Here is a 25114-nt window from a genome sequence, read left to right on the forward strand (position 1 = left end):
TTTGTCCACTTTCCTTATTGGCCATCAGTAATTTAATGATGATGTTAATTTATGGACAGATTTCACAGGCAGAAAATTTTCAAGAAATGTTTCTCAAGATCATACTTGACCGCAATGAGTTCTTTGCTGACTTTGTACCCTTGGGGAAGAATGTGTTGGGATCATCCACCTTTTACCTATTACTACCTCTTAAGGAGCATGAACATGATAAGATGACTGTTGACTGGAAGATTGTCAGAAGGTGCTTATCTTCACCAATATTCAAATCTTCCTCCGTTGCTGTGGAAAAATGTAGTCTTCCTGTCCACCAGACCCTGAAGCTTGCGAGTGGTCCTGCAAATATAACTGACATCTTGGGCAGTTTGGTATTCATCCCACACAAGAATTTGTTTTTCTTCGTTGATAGTATTCTTCATGAAACAAATGGATACAGCCAATTTAGGGATTATTCAAGCTACAAAGAGTACTTTGTGGACAAGTAAGTTATGACTCTACTCATCTGTTTTCCATTATCAACAATTCGATGTTGTTTTGGTACTTCTGGATCCAAGTTTTACAGTACAGAACTCATTTTACTCTACATCCTCGTTGGTCAGTGATTTTTGACAAGTTCAACTATGATCTTAAACTTTCAAGAAAATATTTGGTGTTATTTCTAACTGATAATGATTTGATTTTCCTTGGCTATAGAAGCATGTCTATGTACATGGCATCATTTTGTCATAACCATGCAAAAAATTTTATGATGCATTTTGGTGTTCATCATGGAAAATGGATTTTGACTTTTGTCACGATCCACCTGAACCACTAGGCTTAAGGCTTGAATTGTATGCTACAACATTTCAAATATATCCAATAATTGGGTTCCCCAAAAATAATTATGGGCAACACCCCAAATCCCCTCCACCCCCCCCCCCCCCCCGGGGCCCAAAAAAAAAACCCCCCCCCCCCCCCCGGGGGGCGGCCCCAAAAAAAAAAAAAAAGGGGGGGGGGGGGGGGGGGGGGGGGGCCGCCCCCCCCCCCCCCCCCCCGGCCCCCCCCCCCCCCCCCCCCCCCCCCCCCCCCCCCCCCCCCAACCCCCCCCCCCCCCCCCCCCCCCCCCCCCACACACTGACCGGCCTGCCGAGGCGGGCCGAACCCGCACCCGAACCCCCACGATTAGACTACGACTGGTGTGTACTAAACAAAACAGTAGGCCCCAAGGAGATTGAACTCTTTACCTCTTACTTTTAAAGTTTTGTTCTCCGCCCACTAAGACCCGGGGGGGTCAATAGTTCAAGCTTTAAATAATTCTAATTTAAATAAATAAATATAGGATCAGGTATGGTGGGGGCAGGGGGGGCCGGCTCCCCCCCCGCCCGGGGTTATTTTGAAACCAAACCTGCCCTTGAGTTAAAGTCGGGGAGGCTTGGGGGGGGGGGCGTTTTAATTGTATGCTACAACATTTCAAATATATCAATTAATTGGTTTCTCAAAATATAGTTATCAGGTTAGCAACAATCTAGCTAATTGGTTCAAGTACTAATCCTAAGTTCCTAACAGAATGGGTAGATCTTCACCTACCCACATGTAAGAGCACTCGGATATATAATCATCTTAGCCAGCCTTCTCAGACATAAGACACCTGAAGATGTGTGCCCTTGTTGGCTTAAAATCCACTAGTTACGAGCATATGATTAACCTTCAATATAATCCTGTCCTATCAACCATTGACACAAGAAGGAATTGCCTATTTCTAGTAGAATTCAAGATTGTACTACAGCACAGGTAGCTCGGGATGATCTCATCACTCTCTACCTATATATGATTACCCAACATATAAATCCTTGTTGGTGAGCTTCATAGTACTGGTTTCCTTCACTCAATATATGCACATGTATTATGGTCAATTTACATTCATGCAATGTGTCCCATACCACATGAACTTATTTGATAGGTACATGAGGTTTATTAGGACTAAAACAAGCTCTGAGGGGAGCGATGCTCTGAGGAGAGTGAAACTGGAAGATACAGGAAGAAGACCCAGCGATGGGAGTGGGAGTGGTGTGATGGAAGGGATGTAAAGGAGTGCCTTATTCTCGTGTGCGGTCTCCTCTGGAGAAAGGGCTGTGACTTTAGTATATCTAGCATGTGTGTAAGGAGGGGATTGTCGGAGCAAAGTGTGATCCTGCAAAAGGAGAAATGGAGAATAGCTCTAGGTGGATACTTCATAGGTGGGCATATAAACTTCCAATATGCAAAGGAGATGTTGAAGTACTAGAAAATCTCTGGGCATGTCAGTGTCAACATGATACAGAGTGATTTTTATTTTTAAATTCAACATGGAGGAAGACGAAATAGGAGCTTGACAGAGGCCCTTGGTATGTTCAGTAGAGACCTTTCACCGGTAGACCAAAGAGCCCTGAGGCTGGAGAGAATTCAATTGTCCTCTGTGCCTATGTGGATCTCCTTCCAAACCTGCCTTTCCATTATGTGTCTGCCCCAAGCTTAAGTGCAATTGGCAGTGTCATTGGGAAACCTCTTTGTGAACCAGGATCTAGGGTTAGGTTGATTGGAATAATGCCCTAGATTCAAGCTCACTCCAGGATTCTCTTCCTGAGATTCAGCAGTATTCTGGGGCTGTAATCACCTTCGGTAGAGTGCCTTTTGGGCAAATTCTAGGTGTAGGTGTTAGGTTGGGGTTATGGTAGGTTTCGGCATTTAGAGATTTATGATTTTATGTTTAAGGGCTGGCTTGTAACCTTGTTGTAATTGCAGTTTCAGATCTGAATTTTATAGTTTAGGTTCTAAGGTTTGATAAGAATTAGGGTTTCTAGGATTTGGACAAGCTAGGGTAAGGTCGAGTGTGTCTTAGGGTGGGATGGATGTAATTCTAAAAGGGCTTAAGGGTTGGATGAATGGTTCAAGAGAATTAGGGGTTTGAAACTCTAGGGTTAGGGTTTCTAATGTAGAAGATGGAATTTGCAGAATTTATAGGATTTAGATGGAGGATGGGATGGGGAAGATATTCCTAAAAGGGTGATGGAATTGGGGTTAGGGTTTAGGAGATATAGGTAACGTGGGGTTTGAGGGGGTTGAATAAATTCTAGTTTTTACATTTTCTGGGTTTCCTGTGCTGCCATAGACTAGAGGGTTGAAACCTAAGGGGGAAGGGCTGGAAAGACAGCTTAGGGTTAGTGGAGAGTTGGGGTTAACTAATAATGAAAGGGGGAAGGATCCTAAGGCTGCTGCAAGGTTGGGAAGGGTGGGAAGGGTAATCTATGACGGAGTGGAGACGCTGGTGTTGAAGAAGGCTAGGGTTTAAGGGGAGGGGAAAGCCGCAAGAGAGAGAAGAGAGCAAGGAATGGGGCTGGGGTTGGGGGAGGGGTTTAACTTACTTCGAAGTTGGAACTTGAGGTAGAATGCTGTAATTTCAGAAAAACTGTAGAATGTCATTTTTTGAAGTAGCCGTAGGCTCCTCTAGGAACTCACGACCTCCCTTGGCTTCAAAACTCATTCATAATTTTATTCATCAAATCAAGCTTCTGTTTACAAGGTTTGAAGGCTTATTATAGCCTACTGAAAGAAATTAGACTTGGATTCAGCTTCAGAAAGAAAACAAACTCAGACTCTGACTTGTAATCCAAATCGATCTAAAACTTCTAATTGACTAGGACTTTTAACTCACACAAGGAACCTTCATAACTTACTCTAGAGAGTTCCAATTTTAATACTAGGAGTAGATATAGATTCCTTGCAAGGAGCAGCACTCAATAATGGACTCCTTCTCAAACTAGGAATCCCACTAGAATCAGGTTTCTGTAAAAACTTGCAAAATAATGACTCCATTTCAAAAATAGAAGTGGATCTTCGGTCCCACTAACGTGATGGACTGAAGTGTACTCTATCTTGGGCTCAATGAAAAATAGAAAAAATGACCAAAATACCGCTGGTGGAATTAGGGGCCATAGGATTTGTGGGAGCCCCCTAAAGCCATATGCTGCCCCAGCAAATGGTTTACATCACCTCTAGTCACTGATAAAATGACCAAATCCATGGATATCTTGAGTTATGCCAGGATTCGCATGGAGGTGGAAGCATCCAAGCATTTACAAGATGCCTTAACCTCTTTATGGCGTTAACGGGGAAGTGCTTTTCCTACAACAGTTGCTCTACGGATGGAGGCTATCAAGAAGCAAAGGCATATAATGTGTTTGGACATTCAGCTAGGATGTGTTCCTCTAGAGCTGCAGCATCCTATGGCAGAATGGCTGGTCTGAAATTTGCTTGGCCAGAGAGGGGAGACGCTAGAGTGGAGATTGAAGGGAGGAAAAAGAATTTCACCAATGAGAGAGAAGAACTGCCAGGAGGTGGCTGAGGGTAGAGCTGACGTAGGTGATCCCAGCCACGTGACAATGCCTCATTAGGAGGTATACAATTGAAGAAAAAGGAAGGCACCAATCATATACATTTCCTTTGCACACTGGCTGAAGAGAATGAGGAATTTGAGAGGGGGAGAAATTCTAGGGGGATAATGATTGAAGAACCAGATTCAAATCTGAAGTTTGAAGTCCCCATTACAAAGGGGATTCCTTTTAGGGGAGAGAAGCCACAAGATAGAACTGGTCTTGCAAAGGAAAGGCAAGGAATTTTCCCATGACTGGGATCTTGTGCCACATGACGAAGTTCAAATTGGAATTGGCTCTCAGCATGAAGGATGGAATCAAGGAGTCGTTGGGAAATCCACGATGGCTATCAAGAGGGGCTTGAGGAGGGAGGGACTGTTGCAATAGGGGAAAGAGATTCTAGGAGAGGGGACACTATGGAAGTAGATGTCAAAGAAAAATTGTGATTGACCCTACGCGTTGTCTATCTCCTGAGGACAATGATCTCATCAACGAAATTGACTTGTATGAGGCAGAAGTAAACACAGAGAGGGGGTCCAACCTTCGTGGAAGCAGAAAAGAATCCTAGCAACCAATAATTTCAGCCTGTGAATGAGGGAGAGATAAGATCACATAGAAAAAAGGAAATACCACCACTAGAAGGTTGCAGCAAAGATCAGATCTGGCTGCTGATGGTGCAGCCCACATGGGAAAGAAGGGCCAAAGTTTAGCAATAATGGTGGAGGAGTCAACCAAACAAAAGGCAGCTGGTTTTGGACAATTAACCGCAGCTTTAACGGTAGTAAACCCTTTGTTTTCTCATGCTAAACATCCCAATACAGAGGATGAAACTTTTACTCCAAAAGCCTCTGAAACAAGTTATATTAGAACAAAGACAGGAGAGACTCTGAAGCCATCAGCTTTGGTATCCATCTCAGCTATAAATTACTGGAGGAAATGATAAAAGGGAGAAAAAGCCAGGTGGTGTGCATGATAAAAATCAATTTGAATTGTCTTTGCTAGAAAGTCAGGAGACAGAATGCCCCAGGAAAACAAAATTGGATCAGAAGATTCATATTTACTGTTAGAAAACGGCAATTTAGGAAGGGATTGATCCATCGAGAGTTAGTACTTTGCGCTAACTCTCGATATGAAAGAGTGGTAGGAATTAAGAGTTTTATACCAATTGAAATAGGTTTATGCTTTCCTATATAGAATAGACTTGTAAATTAGCCTGAAAATAGAAAAGTTACTTTGAGGAGTGCTCACAAGAAAGATGAGCCTCCACAACTAAATCGTGGCTTCCATCTTCTCCTCTCCCTCATTCCTCACCTTATTCTTTCTCAAAATAACATGGTATCAGGGCTGTAGGTCCTCTTATTCCTTTCGATTCTATAGAAAGGAAAGAAACCTGTACTGGAGAAGAAGCAATCGAGAAGCGACAATCGTTTCGGTTTTTTTTTTTTTTTTTTTGAATTTGAATCATGCGGTGTGGCTGCTATCGGTTCTGCTTCATAGGAGAAGAAGCAATCGATTGTGAAGAAGCAACAATCGTTTTTGTTTTTTTTTTTTTTTTATTCAGTTTTGAATCTGTCTGGTGTGGCTGCTATTGGTTCTGCTGCATAGAAGAAGAAGCAATCGATTGTGTTGAGACTTCGAGACTTCGAGAAAGAGTGAGAGAGATCGATTGTCTTAAAGAGTGAGAGAGATCGATCGTGGTTCCTTTCGATTCCGCTTCTTAGGAGAAGACCTGCGATCACCTTTCGAGTTTGGTCTTGAGTTTCGGTGGTTTTAAGGAGAGATCGATCGTGTTGAAAGACCCGAGATAAGTTTTTCTGCTTTGGTTTGGTTTTAAGTTGGTTCAAGTGGTCCAAGTTGGTCTATTTATGTTTATAAGATTAATCTGAATCTGGGATTAACTTGGGAATAATTCTGATTTTGATTTTGATTTCTGATTTATGATTCTGATTTTTGGGATTTGATTTTAAAATTGTTTGATATGGGAGAAACTTCAAGTAAAAATACTATGACTGAAATTATTTCTTCATCCTCTCATCGGTTAACTGAGAAGAAATTGGAGGTTGGATCAAATTTCCACCAATGGAGGGCTATAGTTAAAATTGTTCTACTCGGACGGGACAGATAGATCATTTGACTAAGACTGTACCCATAGATGATGATACTTGGGCAATTGTTGATGCATGAATACTTGGGCAGATGTTTAATTCCTTGGCCGATAATATTATAGATTTGGTGACTCACTTACAAACTGTGAAGGAATTATGGGAGTATTTGAATGTGTTGTATTCTGGTCAGAATAATCTGGCTAGAATCTACGAATTGTCCCAGGAATTTTATCGAGTAGATAGAAAAGGTAGAGATATTACCCAATATTTTGCAGATTTTAAAAGAATGTATGAAGAACTTAACTCTATTCTGCCTATCTCCTCTGATGTCAAAACTATGCAAAATCAAAGAGAGCAATTAGCTGTTATGGGTTTCTTGGGAGGTCTTGGAAAGGAGTTTGAGGCAGTTAGAGCACAGATTCTTGGTAGTGATCATGTACCCACGTTAGTTTTCTTCGTGTTGCAAGGGAGAGTACCAATAACTCTACAGAAAATTTAGCTTTGGCAACAGTTTCTCGAGGCACTTATGGTGAACAGAATATAGGACGAACTCGAGGAAATAATACTGGAAAATATCCAGGGTCACACAACTCCACTGACAGTCCAGGACAAGTTAAGACTTGTCATCATTGTGGTCGTCCAGGACATATTCAACGATACTGTTGGAAGCTTCATGGAAAGCCCCCACACATGGCGAATGCAATTATCACTTCTGAATTAGCGTCTACAACTACTAAAGTTCATCCTGAGGGTAAGACTGTAAAGATGACTGAGGAAGATTATATTCGTTTCACTCAGTTTCAGGCCACTCAACCACAATCAGCCACTGCCACCCTTGTTCAGACAGGTAATGCTACGCTTGCCTTTCAACCACATCTCGCCCATGGATTATTGATTCGGGAGCTTCGATCATATGATTTGGGGCTACAGGTATATCTTCCTCTTTTGTTCCATCATCCTCTTTGGTTACACTTGTTGATGGCTCTCATATCAATGTTAAAGGAGTGGGTACAATTCAACTCACTCCATCCATTACCCTACCCTCAGTTCTTTACATACCTAATTTGCCATTTAACCTATTATCTGTTCATAAATTTACTTCCACTAATAATTGTTTGGTGAAATTCTTTCCTGGATATTGTTTATTTCAGGATCTTACGACGAAGAAGATGCTTGGTAGAGGCCGTATGTCTAGGGGTTGTATCTATTCGAGGAGATATCCTCTACTGCTTGTTCTAGTATTTCCATCCCCCATCAAATACATTGTCGGTTGGGGCATCCCTCTCTGGAAACCCTAAAATTGGTAGATAAAAGTTTTCATTCTCTTTCAAAGTTGGATTGTGAGTCTTGTCAATTTGGAAAACTTCATCGTGTGAGTTTTCCTCCTCGTATAAACACCAGATCAGACCACCCTTTCTCTTTAGTTCATTCTGATGTGTGGGGACCCTGTCCTATTAGTTCTACTTCAGATTACAGATACTTTGTTACATTTGTGGATGATTTTTCAAGAGTCACTTGGCTTTATTTAATGAAAAATCGTTCAGAATTATTTGACATATTTTGCAATTTTGTTATTGAAATTCGTACTCAATTTGGTGTTCCTATTCGTACTTTTCGTAGTGATAATGCCAAAGAATATTTCTTTGATCCGTTTTGTAAATTTATGGCTTCTAATGGGATTCTTCACCAATCCTCCTGTGTCGATACTCCTCAGCAAAATGGGGTTGCCGAAAGAAAAAATAGACACTTATTGGAGGTCACCCGTTCTCTCTTATTTGAGATGAAGGTTCCTAAATCCTTTTGGGCTGATGCAGTTTCAACTGCTTGTTATCTTATTAACAGGATGCCTTCATCTGTCTTAAAAGGTGGCATTCCTCATTCTCTCTTATTTCCTTCATCTCCCTTATTTACTTTGCCTCCTCACGTATTTGGTTGTGTGTGTTACATTCGTAATCATTGCCCAGGGATCTCTAAACTTGATCCTCGTGCACTTAAGTGTATTTTTATGGGTACTCTCGCACTCAAAAGGGATATCGTTGTTATTCTTTTGACTTACGAAGATATTTGTTACTGCAGATGTGTCATTTTTTGAGTCAACTCCTTTTTCCACTGAATCTCATAGTTTAACTGACCTAAATTATGATCTATGTATTTTTCAAAGTGTGTCTCCACAGGGTACAGTTCCTTCCCCTCTACCTGTGCCAGACATCACCAAAGTGTACATGCGCCGGCAAAAACCATCAACTCCCCCCTCTGCACCTACGGTCTCTACCTCTGTGCCGACTTTGTCTGTTGATCCTGCGGACGTTCCTGCCGAATCTAACCTTGATATTCCCATTGCTCTTCGGAAGGGTACTCATTCTTGTGTTCAATATCCCATCTCTAACTTTATTTCATATTCTAATTTATCACCTGGGTTCTCTACTGCTTTATCTGCTATCGAGAATTATCCTATTCCTAAGAATGTTCTTGAAGCCTTGTCTAATCCTGAGTGGGTCAGTGCAATGAACGAAGAATTACAAGCCTTAGAAGACAATCAAACTTGGGAACTTGTGCCTTTACCCTCAGGAAAGACAGCTATTGGTTGTAGGTGGATATTCACTGTGAAAGTTAATCCTGATGGTTCGTTAGCTCGCCTGAAAGCTCGTCTCGTTGCCAAGGGCTATGCTCAAGTTTATGGCATAGATTATGTTGATACTTTTTCACCTGTTGCCAAGCTTACTTCCATCCGTATTTTAATCTCTCTTGCTGCTACATACAAGTGGCCCTTGTTTCAGTTGGATGTGAAGAATGCCTTCCTTCATGGAGATCTACATGAAGAAGTGTATATGGAGCAACCACCTGGGTTTGTTGCTCAGGGGGAGAAGAATAAGGTTTGTCGCCTCCGCAAATCATTATATGGTCTCAAGCAGTCACCTCGAGCATGGTTTGGACGATTCACTACTGTTGTAATAGAATTTGGGATGACTCGTTGTGAAAGTGATCACTCTGTATTCTTTAAAAACTTTGATGCAGGCAAAATCTTTCTTATAGTTTATGTTGATGATATTGTCATTACAGGAGATGACACTTCAGGAATTGATAGGTTAAAGACCTACTTACAAGAGAAATTTCAGACCAAATACTTGGGCAAGTTAAAGTATTTTCTAGGAGTTGAAGTTGCCCAATCAACAAAGGGCATCTTCTTATCTCAACGAAAGTATGTACTGGATTTGCTTTCTGAAACAGGAATGTTGGGATCAAAACCCATAGACACTCCCATGGAATGTAACTTAAAGTTAATGCCAGAAGATGGAACCATTCTTGATGATCCAGAGAAGTACAGAAGGCTTGTTGGGAAGCTGAATTATCTGACTGTGACTAGACCTGACATTGCCTTTCCTGTCAGTGTTGTGAGTCAATTTTTGTCAACCCCACGAACATCACACTGGGATGCAGTTATACGAATTCTAAGGTATCTTAAGAAAGCACCAGGACACGGGCTTCTTTACACTAATCATGGACACAGAAATGTAGAAGGATTCTTTGATGTTGATTGGGCTGGATCACCTATTGATAGAAGATCGACTACAAGCTACTGCACATTCATTGGAGGAAATCTTGTATCATGGAAGAGTAAGAAACAAATTGTGGTAGCAAGATCAAGCGCAGAATTTGAGTATCGTGCTATGGCACAGGTAACATGCGAGATGGTATGGATAAAACAATTACTCCAGGAATTAGGAATTATTGATGACACACCAATGAAGTTATGGTGTGATAATCAAGTTGCGGTTCATATAGCATCAAGTCCAGTCTTTCATGAACGTACCAAGCATATTGAAGTAGATTGCCACTTTGTTCGTGAGAAGTTACTGCAAGGCATAATATCCCCCAAGCATGTGAGGACTGGAGAACAACTTGCAGATTTGTTCACCAAAGCTCTAGGGAATACAAGGGTTACCTATATTTGTAACAAGCTGGGCATGAGTAATATATATGCTCCAGCTTGAGGGGGAGTGTTAGAAAAGGTCAATTTAGGAAGGGATTGATCCATCGAGAGTTAGTACTTTGCGCTAACTCTCGATAGGAAAGAGTGGTAGGAATTAAGAGTTTTATACCAATTGAAATAGGTTTATGCTTTCCTATATAGAATAGATTTGTAAATTAGCCTATAAATAGAAAAGTTACTTTGAGGAGTGCTCACAAGAAAGATGAGCCTCCATAACTAAATCGTGGCTTCCATCCTCTCCTCTCCCTCATTCCTCACCTTATTCTTTCTCAAAATAACATTTACCAAGTAAAAAAAAAAAGATCAGAAGTTTATGACTGAGAAAGATTAAATTAGCATGCTTGCAAACAAAAATAAAATTGGAGAAACTGGAGGCTGCAACTTGAAGGTTTAGACAACGGTGGAAGTATACTCATCCATGGCATAGAGAGTCCTATTAGTATCTATGTAGGATGGGATCCAAATGCTCTCTAATAATGGAGGCATTGCAGGAGAATGCGCAATTCATCCACTTTCGAGTGAGAATAGGTGGGGACTTTAATTAGGTTCATACTTCTGTCTATGTTGTTAATACACAAGAGAGAAGGCTAAGTCTGTGGAGGAAGCATGGTAAAATTTTGGTCGAAACAATCAAAATTTCGACTGAAATCTTTGTTTTCTAAAAACCGAGACGAAACTTGATAGGAATTGAAAAAAATACCAAGTTTCAACCAAAATGATCGAAATTTCGACTGAGATTGATCAAAATCTGGTTTCGGTCCAGGCCGATTGGTCTATTTTATAAAAGTAGACCTTGAGCGCTAGAATACCAGTATGTGTAAACTCACACTTCCTTAGGGGCGTGAGAACACCAATATTAGTCTTATTGCTGTCAGAAACAATCACCATTACTGTAGAAACACAATGTTTGGCAGAATGGCTTGTTGATCAATGATCTCAAGCCCTCTATTTATAATTAAGAGGAAAGTACACTATTACAAGGAATAGAATTTTACATGAATACAAACTCTAATTTAACTCCTATACAAACTTTAATTGACTCTTAGTAGAATCCTACACTCCCCCTCAAGTTGAGGCATAGATATTAGTCATGCCCAACTTGCCTACAATAGGAAGGAAATCTTTTTCTTGCAAACCCTTAGTGAAAACAACTGCTACTTGGTCTCCAGATCTTACAAAAGGCATGCAGATAAGCCCTTGTTCCAACTTTCCTTTGACAAAAAACCTGTCAATTTCAATGTGCTTAGTTCGATCATGTTGCACTGGAATATTAGCAATACTAATAGCAGCCTTGTTGTTATAATATAACATCATAGGGTTTGGAACTTGGACTCCAATATCTTGCAGCAAACCTTTCAACCATAGTAGCTCACAAACTCCACAAACCATAGTTCTATATTCAGCTTCGGTACTAGATAAAGCTACCACATTCTGTTTCTTACTTCTCCAAGTAACTAGATTACCTCCAAATAAGGTACAGTAACCTGAAATTGACTTCCTATCTGGAGATCCAGCCTTCTCTGCATCAGTGGGTGACAAAAGTATTCCTTTTCCAGGAGTTCCCTTCAAATACTGTAGTATTCTGGTAACAGCCTTCATATGAGCTAAATATGGATCATGCATGAATTGGCTCACTATCGCTACAGCATAAGCGATATCTGGCCTGGTGTGGGACAAGAAAATTAGCTTCCCTACCAGCCTTTGGTATCTACCTTTGTCCACTGGTTCTCCCTCTTTCTCTTTAAGTTTAGCTCCAGCTTCAATAGGGGTATCAACTGCTTTACACCCCAACATTCCCACTTCTGATAATAGATATAGGACATACTTTCTTTGGGATAGGAATATACCTTTCTTTGATCGAGCCACCTCAATCCTTAAGAAATACTGTAACTTCCCTAGATCTTCAATTTCAAACTCTCTGCCAAGAAAGTCCTTCAACTTTTGAATTTCTTTACCATCATTCCCTGTGATGACAATATCGTCTACATAGACAATGAGAAGTGTGATGTTAGTATCTGTATTCTTGACAAATAGTGTATGATCAGCATTGCTTTGCTTGTACCCAATAAAAGTCATTGCCTTCAGGAGGCATCCAAACCAGCATCTAGGAGACTGTTTTAACCCATAAATTGACCTCTTCAACCGACAAACTTTCCCTGCAGTATTGTCATCGGAGAAACCATGTGGGATTTCCATATAGACTTCTTCTGCTAACTCCCCATATAAGAAGGCATCCTTTACGTCTAGTTGGTGCAAGTTCCAGTCTTTGTTCACAGCTACAGACAACAGAACTCTAACAGTGTTTAGTTTCGCAACAGGGGCAAAGGTCTCCTGATAATCAATCCTATAGGTTTGGGTAAACCCCTTTGCAACTAGTCTAGCTTTCAACTTGTTGACTGATCCATCAATATTTTGTTTAACCACAAATACCCATTTGCAACCCACTGGTTTTTTTCCTGAAGGAAGTGTAACCAGCTCCCAAGTGTCCTTTTTCTTCATTGCCTACATTTCCTCTACCATAGCTGCCTTCCATCTCTTATCAACATAGGCTTCCTGCTAACTTTTAGAAATAGATACAGATGACAGAGAGGATATAAAAGCACGGTAGGAGTTAGACAAAGAGTTATAAGAAACATATTTAGCTATGGGATGTTGAGTACAAGATCTGACCCCTTTTCTAACAACAATAGGAAGATCATAAGAAGATACCTTAAGGGGAATAGTAGAATATGATTCTGGAGCAGGAGACTGAAGTGGTAACGTTTCACCTTTCTCCACCTGCTTTAGCCGGTTGTAATTCTTCCTCTAATAAGTCTGCACCTCCTTATTCTGGTCAATCTGGTTTTGAAAGACCCCAACAGTGTGTCTCACAGGAGTGGTCTCCCCCTAGCTAGGTTCTTCACATGGTTCAGAAAACGAAGGGGGAGGATTAGAGTCCTCAAGTATACTGGCCAAAGTCTCCCCTTGATCAGGAAACTCTTCTGGGACTCTTAAGTTGTGTTGGTGTGTGATAGAAAGATCTAGGGTCGGAAAGAACACCTCTCCTCTAGGACTCTCCCCCTAGAGAGGTGTATAGTAAGGGAAAGACTCATTAAAAATTACATCCATGGATACATGGTTTTCTTGGAAGGAGGATGATAACATTTGTACCCTTTATGAGTAGCAGAATACCCCAAAAATATGTAGCGTAGGCCGTGGGGAGCCAGCTTACTCTGGTGGGCTGTGATTCTGGCATAACACACGCATTCAAAAACCTTTTGGGGAATAACAAAAGAAGAGGCTCCCTAAAGAATCTCATTAGGACATTTAAAACCAATTATCCGACTAGGCATCCTATTCATAAGGTAAGAAGCAGTGAGTATAGCATCACTCCAGGTGTTGGTCGGTACATTCATAGTAATCATAATGGAACGGGCAATCTCTAAGAGATGCCGATCTTCCTTTCAGCAACCCCATTTTGGGTAGCTGTATCAACGCAACTGGTCTGATGTATTATGCCAGAGTCAGAGAGATATCTCTAAAATTCACCATCAATATACTCTGTGCTTTTCTCCTTGCGAAGGATCTTCACAGTGGCATTGAACTGAGTTTTAATCATATTATGAAAATCACGAAAACATCGGAAAACCTCATTTTTTTATTTTAAAAGATAAATCCATGTAGAATGAGAGTGACAATCAATAAAAGTAACAAAGTACCTATGGCCAGTAATAGACACACGTCGACAAGGACCCCACACATCAGTATGAATTAGCATAAAATGAATAATTTTTCTATTATGAAGAGAAGGTAAATAAGTAGAATGAGTCTGCTTCGCAAAAATGCAGGCTTCACAAAAAAAATTATCCTCATTACAAGAAGAAACCAAATCAGGAAATATTTTCTTAAGAGTTCCTAGAGGGGGTGACCTAGCCTACGGTGCCACTGATGAAGATTTTATATTACCGAATGGATTGGATTAGAAGATGTACTCAAAGCAGAAGCAGATCCTCCAATCGGCTCGAGCAAATAAAGTCCATTGTCTAGTTTACCACGTCCAATCTCCTTCCCCGTGACAGATCCTGGAATACACAGTAAGATGGGAAAAAAGTCACTTTACAATTCAAGTCATGTGTGAGACTACTAATAGAGAGCAAGTTAATAGAGAAAGAGGGAACATGTAAAACTTTAGACAAAGAAAGTGATGGAGAATGATGAATGGTCCCTTTTCCAGCAATGGAAGAATAGGAGCCATCAGCAATTCAAACTTTATCCTTTCCAGAAGTTGGAGAATATTGTAAGAAGGAGGAGGATAAACCCGTCATATGATCTGTGGCTCCTGTATCAATGATCCAAGGAGTAGAAACTGAAGAAACTTGAAAGCCTGTAAAAGTTTTACCTGAAGTAGCAAGGTAAGAGTTGGTATGGGTAGTAGAAGAAGCAGTGGTCGAGGCTATACTGGCAGTAGAAGACTACAGAATACGTCCACGAGTAGCGAACTCCTCCTGTGAAAAACCAACATCTGCAGAGGGTGTGGTGGAAACTGTCTCAGAAAGATTAGCCTTTGGTTTTCCCTTTCTTTGTGCTCGTTTTTGCTCAAAATCAGTAGGCTTCCCCTGCAATTTCCAACAATTTGCCTTGGTATGATATGGTTTGTGACAGTGCTCACACTTGACAATCTCCTTAGCCAGATCAAATTTAGTGCGAACAGACTGTAAGGTTGATTTCTCCATAATAGGAGTATAAAGCATGGTTAATCGACGGCTTTCTTCACACTAAACAAGTGCATAAGAATGTTCAAGTGTAGGAAAGGGAGAACGACTTAATATTTGCACTCTAATCTGATCATACTCAATATTCAAACCTGCCAAGAAGTCATATACCCGAATCTTATCAATGTGCTTCCTTTAAGTAGTCACATCATCTGGATTAGTGGGGTGATAATCCCCATAACGATCCAACTCTTGCCAAAGAGATCGCAATTCATTATAATATTGGGCCACAGTCAGTTCCTTTTGGGTAATCTCATGAAGCTTCTTTCGTAGCTCATAAACATGTGCATCATTCCCCTACTGTCTGTAGGTTTCAGTAGTAGCCTTCCAGATTTGGGCTGCAGTATCAAGTAATAGGTATCCACGGGCAAGAGTTGGATTCATGGAATTCAAAAGGAATGACATAATAAGAGAGTCATTCGAGATCCATTTATCCTGTAAAACACCTGTGGTAGTAGGTTTGATAGTGGTGCTCGTAATGTGTCCAACAAGTCCTCTTCCAGCAATAGTCAAGTAAGCAGATCTAGACCAGATCAAATAATTTGTTCCATCAAATCTTACCGAAAGACGATGAAGAGTGGGGTATGTTCGGAGCCGGTGGGAGCAGTAGTACCTTCTATAGTTGCCATGTTGAAAAAATTGTCTGCAGTTCTTCAGTCTTCACCTTTCAACTGAGACGTCGATGAAGTCAATAGCCAAATCACAATTTAAAGAGTCCATATAAGGATCACCGTGTCTTCACCTCCTTCCTCTCTTTCTTTCTTTCCTTCTTTCTTTCTCTTTTTTTTTTTTTTTTTTTTTTTTTTTTTCAGTAATGACAAATATGTCCCTGAAAAATCTGAATTTGCAAATAAATCTCAGAACTTATATAAATTTACATATAAGTCCCTGCAAATGCAAATTTACCAGAATAACCCTCAAACATCTATTTTGTTTGGGCTAATCGAATCACTTCAGATGAAGAATCGATCCTCAATCGCAAGCTTAAGATGAACAACCCCAATCGAAGAACCTCAATTGAGGCTTCAGATGAAGAATCAAAGAAAAATAGGTTGTAGGAGCAGCCGTAGTGCAACGGTAGTGCAGGCTTCTTCTGCTCTTCTTCTTTCCCTTTTTTTCCTTTGTTATTGCTCTTTTCTCACCGTATGCAGCAGCGTAGTGCAGCAGTGGTACTGAAGAATAGCCAAAAAGAAGGGGTGATGGGTTTCGATGGGTTTGAAGAACTGCCAGAAAGAAAGGGCGATGGATTTTGATGGGGTTTCGATGGGTTTCAATTGGTTTTTGATGGGTTTGAAGAGCTGTGACAGGAGAGAGGTGATGGTTTTGAAAGAGATAGTTCGACACTCTTCAACACTCTGCAACAGCGAGAGAGAGGCCAAGAGGTAGGTTTTTTTCTCACTTCCCTAATCGTATTTAGGCTCTGATGCCATGTAGAAACACAATGTTTGGCAAAATGGCTTGTTGATCAATGATCTCAAGCCCTCTATTTATAATTAAGTGGAAAGTCCTATACAAACTCTAATTGAACTCCTAGTAGAATCCTACAATTACAGATTTGTCAAATTTCTAAGTATGTGCCATTGCTGCCATGTGTCCTCAATGTTAACCATAGCATAAGCTTGCTCTAGAGAAGGAAAAGGTTCCCATGAAAGGACCTAAGCGCTAGTCTGATCACACTCAATGTTAAGCCCCACCAAAAATCATGTACTCGAAGCTTGTGCTCCCGCTTTTGATAGGCAGCAACATCAGTGGCACAGGATGGAGTAAAACGCCCGTAAAAATCAAGGGTTTGATTAGTCTCAAAGAGTACTATAATGCTGAGACAAAGTAAGCTTTTTCTATTGTAGCTGATGAATTTTCCTTCGAATATCAAAACATTGACCATCATTCCCAACCTTGGATAAGTGTCCTCGGCAACTTTCCAAATCGTGGCAGCATTAGGAGGCAAAAGGTAACTCTCCGCTATACTTGGTTCAATGGAATTAAGAAGAAATCCTATAACTATGCACTCATTAGTCTCCCACTTATCTTATGTTGTACTAGGTGAGGATGGTTTAACAGACATCATGTGAAGATGACTAGTAAGACCACGAGGACCAACCCCAAGAGATACAGAACAAGACCAGCGAAGGTAATTGGTCCCATTAAGCTTAACAGTGATCATCTGAAAGGGAGAAAAATCACGATCCCGAGAAATAGAAGAAACGGGAGAATCCTCCATACCAAATCTACCAAGAGGCGGAGGTAACTGAGTTAGCCATCGCAGGAACAAAAGGGATCACATACTAAGGAAAAATAGGTTTGGTAGGAGAAAAGTGCTCACCACCAAAAACAACATGAAAGGACATTTTTTGGACAAAAAATTTTCAGAACATGAGGGGAAGGTAGGCAATGGCTCTAGGACCACTCGTAATAGTAGGCGAGAGGCCTAGAGCCAATCACAGGTCACAAGAGGGACAACTAAGGTGTTGCGACCTCCTTAGAGCATTTGCAGGCCTATGCAATAGCTCTAGGGCTGTCATAGGTGGGTGTGGGTGTCGCTGGCAGAAATCCCCTAGGAGCTTTGCTAGATGGAGGTGATGGCTCCTAGGGGTGTCGCTAGATTAAAGGGGGCCAAAAAAAGATCAACACTCCCAGGAGTCCCTAAGGTTAGGCAATACCATAGGGAGTGTCATTGGTGTTTGGAGGGACTTCTAGTGGCAGCGCTAGGTTAGGATGGTGGAGGAAATGGTGGTGATAGGTGGTGGAGGTGTTTAAAATGGGCGGCAGAGGTTGTGGTGGGAGAACGAGAAGCAAAGAAAGAGGAGTAGCTGGTAGTGGAAGCTCTTCAATGGCAAGAGGAAGAGAGAGACGGCGGCGGTGTTCTGCGATGGGGATTTCTAGAGTTCTTGGATCAGAATTGGCTCTGATACCATGTTGAAAGATTTGTGGAAATCCTAAACTAGTGTCAGAGAGACATAGCAGGTCCTTTATTTATACTAATATCCTTCCAAAAATAGAATAGAATCTCCCAAAGTGAGACTATTACAAAGAGAATAATAAGAGATCCTAACAAGACAATTCTACCCTCAAAATATAATAACTACCACTGCTATCCCTAATGTACTGCTGCCTTACAACAGTTCTTCTTCCTTTTGCTTCCTTCTGTTATGGACAATTCCTCTTCTCCTTTCTTCTTCTCACAGTTTGAAAGCTGGGGGCTCTCTCTCTCATTTTCTCCTTTTGCCTTTTCACGCTCGTTCTTTTTCTTCTCCTATTTTATCTCTACTTTGTTTCATATTTGGTCTCTAAGTTCTCTCTTAGTCAAGCCCTATTATATCTGTGACTCCCTATTATATTTTATATGTAATTCTCCCCCTCTCCAGCACATTAACTTATTTTCAAATCACAATAAAATAAATACTTAGTGAAATTAACCATTTTATTTGCACCAAAGTTTCAGATCTTTAATTGGCTGCCACTTTGGAATCTATACTAGACAGAAATGTCCAAATTACCCCTTGAAATTTATCATTGAACTGTTTCTCAAGTCATTGACTTTTTGAATATTTAAAACCTTATTCTTTGCATGCAAGACTGTTTATGTACATCTAAGTACTGGTCACTTGTAACTTGCACAACAACTTTGTTTCATTCCATTGATTTGTTTAATTGTTTCCTTGCTAATGTTGTGTTTCTATATATATCATTGATTCAGGCATGAGATTCATCTTTTGTACCCTGAACAGCCTCTTTTGAAGGCGAAACAACTTTTCTTTTTACGAAACTTGCTTCATGACCGGAAGCAAGCGGATACAGGTATTCTTTACATGGAAACTTCTACTTTTTAGTTGCACACATAAGTTTCTTATTTTGTTTACTTACTGATTCAGAAGTAATCACAGGGATACGTGAAAAAGAGGAACACTTCGACGAGTTACCTCCAGAGCTTTGTCAATTGAAGATAATTGGTTTTTCCAAGGACATTGGGAGTTCATTGTCCTTAATACCATCAATGATACATCGTCTAGAAAATCTACTCGTGGCATTTGAGCTTAAGGAGATGCTGTCATCTTCATTTCCGGAGGGATCTGAAGTTACTACCTCTCATGTAAGGCCTTCTCAAATAGTGTTTAATTTTTGCTTTGACAGCTTTTCAATGGAACTACTTAGGATGGAAATGTTTAATTCCATGGATCTGGTCTAACTCATTTTAGGTCCTAGAAGCTCTCACTACTGAAAAGTGTATGGATCGCTTCTCACTCGAAAGACTTGAAGTACTTGGTGATGCTTTCCTCAAATATGCAGTTGGAAAGCACCTTTTTCTTTCGTATGAAGCTCTTGATGAAGGAGAATTGACCAGGAGACGTTCTAATATTGTTAATAACTCTCATCTGTACAAGCTAGCGATTAGGAGAAATTTACAGGTAATTTAATTTGGTTGTAGTCCATTGATCATGATGCAACCTAGGCTTTCTCTCATGCTTCTTTTACTTTTCATCTCCTTATTGTAAAATATTTGCCTACAATGTCTTCATATATTTTTTTCATCTATCTTTATTTCTTTGATATTAAGAACACATTAAGAGGTGGGACATCACCAAAGAAGAGACCTACAACAAAGTATTCCCATTGGCTCACGATTCTGTCACTATTATCTTGAAATTTTTCATGTTCTTTGATATTGTCATATGTTTTTTGTTTGGGGTTACAAAGTGTCCCCAAGAAAGGAGGAATGACAGTTGTGGAGAATGATAATAAGGAGCTGATACCTACAAGGATAGTGAGTGGGTGGAGAATATGTATGGACTATAGGAAGCTCAACAAGGCTACAAGGAAAGATCATTTCCCTCTACCCTTCATTGATCAAATGCTTGATAGATTGGCTGGAAAAGAGTATTATTGCTTCTTAGATGGATACTCAGGTTACAATCAAATAGCCATTGCTCCTGGAGATCAACATAAGACCACTTTCACTTGCCCATATGGTACCTTTGCCTTTAGAAGAATGCCTTTTGGTCTATGTAATGCCCCAGCCACTTTCCAAAGATGTATGATGGCCATTTTCACTGATATGGTGGAACAATTTGTAGAGGTGTTTATGGATGATTTTTCAGTTTTTGGAGAAACATATGTTGAATGTCTCACTCACTTGGCAAAAGTTCTACAGAGATGTGAAGAAACCAATTTAGTCCTCAACTGGGAAAAATGCCATTTTATGGTTAGAGAAGGGATTGTTCTTGGACACAAGGTTTCCAAACAGGGTCTAGAAGTGGATAAAGCCAAGGTTGCCATTATAGAAAAATTACCACCACCATCAAGTGTGAAAGGGATTAGAAGTTTTCTTGGACATGCTGGGTTTTATAGAAGGTTCATAAAAGATTTTTCACAAATATCTAAACCATTGTGTAGCCTGCTTGAAAAAGAAAGTCAGTTCAGTTTTAATGAAGCATGTATGACAGCATTTTTAGAGTTGAAGAAGAAGCTAATCTCTACACCCATCATTGTGGCACCGGATTGGTCTATACCCTTTGAGGTCATGTGTGATGCTAGTGATTGGGCTGTAGGAGCAGTTTTGGGACAGCGTAAGAATAAGGTATTCCATTCAATCTATTATGCTAGTCGGACCCTATCAGGAGCACAACTGAATTACACTGTCACTGAAAAAGAACTCTTGGCAGTTGTGTTTGCATTTGACAAATTTAGAGCTTATCTAGTGGGGGCAAAGGTCATTGTGTTCACAGATCATTCAGCCATCAAATATTTGATACACAAGAAGGATGCTAAACCAAGGCTGATTAGATGGATCTTATTGCTTCAAGAGTTCAATTTGGAGATAAAAGATAGGAAGGGGACTGAGAATCAAGTGGCTGACCATCTGTCTAGGTTGGAAAATCCAAACCAAGCAGCTGAATTTGAAATTAAAGAAGTCTTCCCTGATGAACAACTCTTTGCTGTTTCCCTCTCACAAACACCTTGGTATGCTGATTTTGCTAATTATTTAGCCAGCGGACTTCTACCCCCTATGATGCCCACTCAACAAAGGAAGAAATTTTTACATGAGGTTAAAAGGTATTTCTGGGATGAACCATTCTTATTCAAGCTATGTGCAGATCAAATATTGAGGCGTTGTATCCCTGAGGTAGAAGTAGAGGATGTGTTGAGGCAATGCCATGACTCCCCATATGGTGGACATTATTAAGGAGATAGGACAGCAGAAAATGTCTTGCAATCGGGGTTTTATTGGCCAAGTATGTTCAAAGATGCCTATCAATTCATTCAAAAAATGTGATAGATGTCAAAGAGTGGGAAACATCTCCAAAAGGAATGAAATGCCCTTAACCAATATCTTGGAAGTAGAATTGTTTGATGTTTGGGGAATTGATTTCATGGGGCCTTTTATTCCTTCATACGGCAATCTTTACATTTTAGTAGCAGTGGACTATGTATCCAAGTGGGTGGAGGCTGCTGCTTGTTCAACTAATGATGCCAAGGTGGTTATTGACTTCATGAGAAAGAATATCTTAACTAGATTTGGTACTCCAAGAGCCATAATCAGTGATGAAGGTTCACATTTTTGCAACAAATATCTTGGAGCTCTATTGTCTAAATATGGAGTTCGTCATAAGGTTGCCTCAAGCTATCATCCCCAAACAAATGGGCAAGCTGAAGTTTCTAATAGACAAATCAAGTTGATTTTGGAGAAAACAGTATGCCCAACAAGGAAGGATTGGTCCGTAAGGTTAGATGACTCCCTTTGGGCCTACCGGACTGCCTACAAAACACCTTTTGGAATGTCACCATATCAACTTGTGTTTGGAAAGGCTTGCCATCTACCATTGGAACTAGAGCATAAGGCATACTGGGCAATTAAGAAATTCAATTTTGAATCTACTTTGGCTGGTGAGAAGAGAATGCTACAACTCCATCAACTTGATGAGTTCAGGCTCCAAGCATATGAGAATGCCAAACTCTACAAGGAGAAAGTGAAGAAATGGCATGAGAAGAAAATCTTGCGAGAGGGTATTTGAACCGGAGTCGGCAAGTTCTCATTGTTCAACTCCAGACTCAAACTATTTCCAGGAAAGCTGAAATCAAGGTGGTCAGGTCCTTTTACAATAGTGACAGTATTTCCACATGGAGCAGTGGAGTTGCAAGAGGGCATATCTAAAAGGAAATTTCTAGTCAATGGGCAGAGAATCAAGCATTATTGGGGAGCACCATTAGAGCGGGACAAATCTTCAATCATCCTTCAAGAGGCTTAAAAAGAAGGGAGGTCACTTAGATTTCATTATTTTTAGTTTAATTGTGTGCTAGTAGTTCATTAGGTGTTTAATAAAGTCATGGGTAGTTCATAATGTGTGATGAAAAAGAAAAAAAGAAAAAAAAAAAAAAAAAAAAACTGACAGATAATTTGCTGACAGGTGTCTTTGATGTGCAGGGAGTGTGGGGAACAAACAGAGAGTGCTTGGGTGTTTTGCCAAACTTATCATTAAATCAAACTGCTGAACAGAGCATGTTTCAATATCCAGCAAATTTCACTATCTTTGTTGTAGCGATGTGGCCACAATGCTAATACAAAGTTTTGATCCTCAGCTACGGGTCTTACATGTTCTGTTGACACATTACAATCTCTGTTGAAAATTACATTCTGTGTTCGTTGTTATAGCAAAGCTGCCGCAACACCACAACAACGATAAAACCACTCACTTGACCCGGTTTAACCTTAAACCCAACCAACCCATCACAATTACACTTCAAAACTTCTATTAAACCATTCTGAACCAATACTGATTCGAACCGATTCTGAACCAATACCCACCCCAACCCATTAACCTTCTCGTTTCAAACCGAAATCCAAAAACACTCAGCTCCCTTCTTCGACCTTCACGGCACCATCTTCTCTTCTCCACTGCAACTCACTCTCCTCTCCTCTTCCATTTTCTGCTTCTCAAAGACTTTCACACCTCCATTTACCTACATTCACCCACCAAAGCAACCTTCTTCTTCACCGATAGCCCATCTTTCACAAAAACCCTAACTTTTCCCCCCATTCCATCATCGAATCACTTCTCAGAGGACTACCGGTGCTGTACTGGGTTTCGGGCATGTTTTTGTGGTATTTCGACCTTCCATCTTCCCTACACCACATCAGCTAAGTGTTCTCCCATTTCCTTTCTTTCATTCCATATTTGTGAAATTTCTGATTGGCTGCTGTTATTATCGAATGTTCACTTTTGGTTTATGGTTTATGTGTTTGCTCTTAAACTGTCTTGGTGTCTGTTTTCGTTAGGGTATATGCAAAGTTTTTCATTTGTTTTAGGTGCTGTTTTGGAGATACCATCACTCGCACACACCAACACAGAATTTATGGGTCATCACTACCCTATGCTCATCTCCTCTGTTTTTGTTATTTGTTTGTTCTTGCTATTTGTCTGATTAGTTGTAGTTAATTGTTTGTTGTTTTCTACTTGTATGGTGTTTCTGTTTTTGTTAGATATGGTCTATTTTAGATATGGTCTGTTTTAGTGTTTGTGTGATTAGTTGTTTTTTTTTTTTTTTTTTTATTTTTTATGTTTAGTTTGATAGTGTTTTTGTTTGAATTCAATTTTGGTTGTTAGGGGCCAACCTTGTGCATTCCATTCGAAATGGCCCCTAAGAAGAAGAGCAGAACCGACCCTAGTTCTAGTGCTTCCATGGGTCCCTCTTATTTTGGCTCTCCCATAGCTGAGAACCGCTTCACATCCATCTCCACCAAGAAATTTCTTCCGGAGAAGGGGTTCAAATTAAAACCCAATGAAGCACAAGCCTTTCCATTCATCCCATCCATTATAGCTGGGCATCATTGGGAACAGTTTTGCACCCATCCTGGTGCCTACATCCCTTCCCTAGTCCAAGAATTTTATGCCAATCTAACTGCCCCATCTCAGGACCAGGTATATGTTAGGGGGATGCACATACCTATAGATGGACCATCCATTAATGCCTATTATGCATTGGACAATGTGGAGGATGAGCACAATGCCTATCTTGCTTCGGCAGACCCAATTGCCTTGCATAACATTCTCCCGGCTGTGTGTTCTCCCGGCACGGAGTGGTCATCATCCACCCAAGGTGCATTAACTATTGCCCGCCACACCTTGCAACCAGCAGCCAAAATTTGGTACCATTTCTTACAGACCCACTTGATGCCCTCCACGCATAGCCAGACTGTTTCAGTGGATAGAGCTTTGCTCCTCCACTCTATTTTGGAGGGGCGTCGGGTTAATGTGGGTCATCGCATTCATGAGGCCATTTGTGCTTGTGCTGCTAGGCAGGGTGGTAGTTTAGCTTTTCCATGTTTAATTACTGCTTTATGTTTGGCTAACCATGTTGATGTGCAGGCTTCTGATGTCCATACACTTAACAAAGGTGCCATTACACACTTCAGTATCACTCGCATGCTTACACCTAGTTCAGCTCCCCCTTCCAGTGCACCACCTCCTGCTGCTGCATCAGCCATTCCTCCCACTTCCTCTACCTCTGGTGCTCCATCTTCTAGTTACACTCAATTGGAACAGCGCCTCAGTTAAGTAGAAGCCACCCAATTTCAAATGATGTTGGAACATCAAATTTCTCGTGACCTCTTCCTTGATTATATGCGTTATGTGGCTGCCCGTGATCGCGCCCTTGAGTCTAATTTAAGGATGAATAGCACCCGGTTCCAATCTTTCCCAGCTTTTCCCAACCACCTCTTCGCTAATCCTTGGGGCCAAGATGGGAACTACATTCCTAATATAGATGAGGAGGATGAAGCTGAAGCTGCTGCAGCTGCTGCTGCTGATGAGTTCCATTCCTTCGATGATGATGATGAGGCCTAGCTTGTTCAGGGAAGTTCTGTTCTCTCTCTTCTTTTACTGTGTT

The 25114-nt window shown here is 40.7% G+C and overlaps 1 protein-coding gene across 3 annotated transcripts in view; it reads left to right on the plus strand.

Moving 5' to 3' along the window:
- Positions 1-25114, plus strand: part of LOC149025334 (RNAse THREE-like protein 1) — a 143148-nt gene that overhangs the window by 83231 nt on the left and 34803 nt on the right. For 2 of the 3 annotated variants that reach the window (XM_089145564.1, XM_089145566.1), the window contains exons 16-19: positions 60-478; positions 18930-19030; positions 19105-19322; positions 19429-19638. In XM_089145564.1, the coding sequence (XP_089001690.1) occupies positions 60-478; positions 18930-19030; positions 19105-19322; positions 19429-19638 (948 nt within the window). The remainder of the gene's footprint in view (positions 1-59; positions 479-18929; positions 19031-19104; positions 19323-19428; positions 19639-25114) is intronic. The other variant, XM_089145565.1, reaches the window with a different exon arrangement.

This window comes from Hakea prostrata, chromosome 2, assembly GCF_041222555.1.
Source record: "Hakea prostrata isolate BN-2017 chromosome 2, UWA_Hpros_2, whole genome shotgun sequence".
Taxonomy (NCBI): Eukaryota; Viridiplantae; Streptophyta; class Magnoliopsida; order Proteales; family Proteaceae; genus Hakea; species Hakea prostrata.